Here is a 4,530-nt window from a genome sequence, read left to right as displayed (position 1 = left end):
CAACCTATATGCTTTAAATAACTTTAAATAAAATAAAAAATAAAAAACTTTGAAAAGATTAATCTTAGTCTTAGGTTAGTAAATTGGACATTGGATATAAAATTGAGTCATAATCACAAGGCAGGATTAGTTTGCACAGGTAAAATCTGATTACCCCCTCTGGGTCACATTGGGGATTAAACTGGCCTCTCTCCATTTATAAACCCCCTCAAACTCAGTTATTAAAAGAACATTAGCAGGAGCTTTATAATGGAATTTCGAGGCCAGAGACATTTAGAGAATAATACAGAATATAATACATCTCATCAACGGGATTTGCGTATTTTACATCAATACACATTCATAATATTACTATTTGCAGTTTAAACATTCAGAAAGTTTGCCCATTGCGCCCTCATGTGGACGGTGTGCGCTGTAATGCAGGAAGTTGGCGCCTACATCTCCCAGAAGTCCTTGCGCGTGACGGCACGACCCCGGCAACAGGAAGTGTTCTAACTGAGCCGTTGCTGTAGTGAAGGTAAGATAGATTTTACATTCGTTTAAAGTGATTCACGGTGATATTAGTAAATACAATAAAGCAAAAAGTATTTCTGGCTACAGGTCAATGTTTATTTACACGATCTAACATTTATTACAACAATGGTAGGTTTGTATTCGCAGATGCTAATGCTAGGTTACTACCAAAACATTTGACACTTACCTTTCAGTATTTCTCTAACGTCTACATTTAAGCCAATAATGGCAGTAAAAGAGTCTTTGATATGTAGAGTATTAGACTTTACTTACTGGCTCTCTTTCTGTATTTATTAATGTAATCATGACAGTCCAAGTGTGTTTCTTGTGCTCTTCAGGAATGACCTGTACACTTGAGAAGGTGCTGGCCGATGCCAAATCACTGGTGGAGAGACTCCGAGATCATGACAATGCCGCTGAGATCCTGATTGAACAAACCACACTGCTGAATAAGAGAGTGGAGGCCATGAAGCAGGTATCATTGCTTGTTCTCAGTCTGCCCAATGAATTAAATCAAGTCTCGTGATCTCATCCTCATATTGCTTGTTCTCTCAGTACCAGGATGAGATCGAGGTGTTGAACCAGGTGGCGAGACATCGGCCGCGCTCTACTCTGGTCATGGGAATCCAGCAGGAAAACCGGCAAATACGGGAACTGCAGCATGAAAACAAAGGTGTGTTTGGAGGGTTTGCCACTGAAAGCTGAAGTGTTGTATCTAAATCCTCACGTGTCTCTCGGCAGAGCTGCGCACGTCGCTGGAGGAGCATCAGTCCGCGCTGGAGCTGATCATGAGCAAATACAGAGAGCAGGTGTTTCGCCTTCTGATGACCAGCAAGAAAGATGATCCCGCTATAGTCACCCAGCTCAGAGAACAGCACACTAACGTCAGTCCCGCAGACGCTTTTGCTGAGATTTACCCTAGTGCTGGGGCTCAAATAGGCATTTACTGTGTTTATGTTGCAGGAGATGCAAGCGCACATTGAGAAAATAAATGAAATGGCCACGGTGATGAGGAAAGCCATCGAGGTGGATGAAGGGCGACTGTGTGAGGATGAGGAGAGAATCAAACGTCTGCAGGTGAAACGCACTAAATTTCACAAAATTAGTCATTTTATTTCACAATATTGAAGAAACAAAGATACAAATGACATAAACGTTTTTTAAAGTTTACGTCGGGTACATTAGGTCTGATTAACATTAGCATTCAAGTAAGAAATACTACATGTAAAATTACAACACTGCATAGTCTTCACTCTGTGAATGAAATATACACCAATTCTTATTAAAGCTACAAAAGTTATTCATTGAAAAGCAGTGAGTGATTTTCTCTTTGTCTTTTGTTGTTTGATTAACATTAAAGACACAGACAGAAAATTAGATTTCACATTTTAGGTAATGTAATCTGACTAATTTTTGAGGTTACTTTTGACCTAGACAGATTTCAGTAGGAACATCCTGTAGCATGTTGATATAAAAATACAAAGAGAAAGAAAATATATTCTATTGTTTGCGATCAACAACATGAAGTGCATTAACCATTAAGTTACGTAAGGAGTTCACGAAGGAACTGCGGGAGTTTGTGAGTTGTTGAAAAGCTAATAATTAATTTAAATAATAAAAAATCTAAAATTTAAATAAATAGTTTTTATTTTATAATTATCAAAATAAGCCACTTATATATATATATATATATATATATATATATATATATATATATATATATATATATATATAAATATATATAAATATTTTATTTGTTTACCTGCATGTCATGTGACCATTAATCAATATCAGAATCGTGAATCTGAGGTACTTCAAATAAATATTTTAAATGGTTCATCTGACAAAAAAGTAATTTACTGCCATTGTGTGAATATGTAATCATGTTAGCAATAAAAAAATAACTGTAGTCTGATTACGAGTATTTTAATTAAAAAGTATCTAATTTTTGGAATCTGATTACATAATCCAGATTACATACAATAAGTTACTTTGCATGATATATATATCGTCATACCAGGCCTATACCGCAGTTAATTAAACACTTATAGGCCTAGTTTCACAGATTAATTAGGGCATTTAAAGTCCCCCTCTAGTCAATCATTTTATCCCTTAAAACTCATCTTTGATCACCAAAATTGCATATTTAAATGTTTTTTCCTTGGAAAAAAAATTCTTCATGCCTTAAAATAGCTTGAATGTAACTCGACACCCTCGCCTCATTAAGTATACGTGGTTCTATGAATATGCAAATGAGCCCCGCCTCCACTCACTCACTCAGCTCAGAGATCCACTGGTTGACGATCACACGTTGATCTGATTGGTTACAAGGTAGTTTGTGACGTCAGAAACACCAGCGATTTCAAAGCGTATTTTTGAGACTGTCTTTGGTTCACTGCAGTTTTAAGGAGAAAATACTCAGCAATGGTGTCGACTTATGAATTTACACATGGTTTGTCTTAAAGCACATTAAAAACACCACATAGACACATAAACAACATTAAAAGCTTGATTTTTACCCCCCTGTGCGCATCTTAAGACAAAAAAAAAGGCCACTGACATATTTTAAGATATGCTTTCAGTTAAAACAGCTTAAACATGCATTTTAGTCTGGGACTGTGTAAGCGGGGGAATATGGAGTTGTGATATGATGGTTCATATGTTGATGTTGTCCTGTGCAGCTGGAGAATAGCGGTTTACGCGAGCTGTTGGGAATCAGTCGCGAGGCGTTTCTGGTGCTGAAGAGAGACGACTCGTCCGACAGCACGTCTCTGTCTCCACTGCTCACCAGCACAGATGTCAGTCTGAGGAAGAGCTAAAGGCCAACGCAGACTCACAGTTACACACCATCATTCACAGCTGCCCTACAAATCCCACAATCCTCCATTACAGGGTCATGAGACCTCACTGCGCTCCCTGGATGTCCATCAGTGAGGGGTTTTGCAGGAAGAGCTTGTGGAATCTGGGATTCGATTACTTTTCCATCTCTCCATCATCATGTCTTCAGGCTGGGAAAGTCCAATGACCAAATTGACTGATTCAGCCGTATCATTTGTGGAATGACCTATAGGCAGATTGTGACCTGAACATGGGACTTTGTAAAGGAAATGTCACAATGAGCCATTTTATTGAAAAAGCTTGTGTCTTTTTGCTTGTTGTGTTTGTAACAGTGTTTATTTGAGTATGAGTGGAAGTAGCATTGAAAGTGATTAAAACTGTTGAATGAGCAGTGGCTATTTCATTGACTGATTTCATTCAAGATTCAGAAATTTAGTGTATTTATTTTAAATATAGCAGTGCTTGTTATTCCAAAGAAAATATCATAATTTGCTCCACCTTTGAAACGAATGTCCTTTTCAGATGCAGTATTAATCCACTGCAAACCCAGAGTTATTAGAATTGGCTAAATCCTAAAAGTTCTGTTAATTAAAATAAAGCTGAAATAAAATTAAATATTAGTTGAAAAACAAACTAAATGATTAGAAATGTTGCCTTGACGATATGAAGTTTAATATAAGTTTAAGCGTGAGTATAAAAATTATTAACTGTAAATAAATAAAACTGAAATAAGAATAAATAGCAATATTAAAATAAGAATAGAATGACAAAAGTGCTAAAATTAACATGAAAAATTAAATAAAATTAAAATATTAATAAACTTAAAATTATAATTAAATTTATAAAATTTGTAAAATTAAAATTTAGAAACTAAATATTAAACTAAAACACTGCTATAAACTCTTCTTTTTCACAATCCTATTAATTCCAGATGTTTAAACCCAATTCCTGCTTGACATTGGTCTCATTTACTATCTTGTTTCACTCACAATTACGTGCCATTATGCAGAAAATGCTATTTTATTTTGACTTGAAAGATGTCAAAGCAGTGAGATGATCAGTTCAGTGTTATTTAATATGCCAATAAAGCATTAATTATTAAACATTATTATTTCAGCTAGTCGCCAAGGCAACATTTCTCTTGTACTGTACATGTGTATTATGTGTTCAGTCTATAGG

General features: G+C 35.7%; 1 protein-coding gene across 1 annotated transcript; it reads left to right on the top strand.

The window, feature by feature from the left end:
- The first annotated feature begins 221 nt into the window (after positions 1 to 221).
- On the top strand, positions 222 to 3,742 carry fgfr1op2 (FGFR1 oncogene partner 2). Its single transcript, XM_084110991.1, has 6 exons — positions 222 to 517; positions 852 to 988; positions 1,069 to 1,186; positions 1,255 to 1,397; positions 1,477 to 1,590; positions 3,195 to 3,742. The coding sequence occupies exons 2-6, from the start codon at positions 854 to 856 to the stop codon at positions 3,330 to 3,332; spliced, it is 648 nt and encodes a 215-aa protein (XP_083967117.1). The 5' UTR covers positions 222 to 517; positions 852 to 853; the 3' UTR covers positions 3,333 to 3,742.
- The last annotated feature ends 788 nt before the right edge of the window (positions 3,743 to 4,530 follow it).

The sequence above is a fragment of the Abramis brama genome (assembly GCF_963993115.1).
Source record: "Abramis brama genome assembly, chromosome: 4".
Taxonomy (NCBI): Eukaryota; Metazoa; Chordata; class Actinopteri; order Cypriniformes; family Leuciscidae; genus Abramis; species Abramis brama.
This window is presented reverse-complemented; position numbering and strand designations above follow the sequence as displayed.

Bases quoted from the DNA above. Each gene is read 5' to 3' on its own strand.
- fgfr1op2 (XM_084110991.1), top strand. From the start codon at position 854: ATGACCTGTACACTTGAGAAGGTGCTGGCCGATGCCAAATCACTGGTG. The intron at 1,187-1,254 runs GTGTGTTTGGAG...GTCTCTCGGCAG, and splicing joins ACTGCAGCATGAAAACAAAG to AGCTGCGCACGTCGCTGGAG. The intron at 1,398-1,476 runs GTCAGTCCCGCA...TTTATGTTGCAG, and splicing joins TCAGAGAACAGCACACTAAC to GAGATGCAAGCGCACATTGA.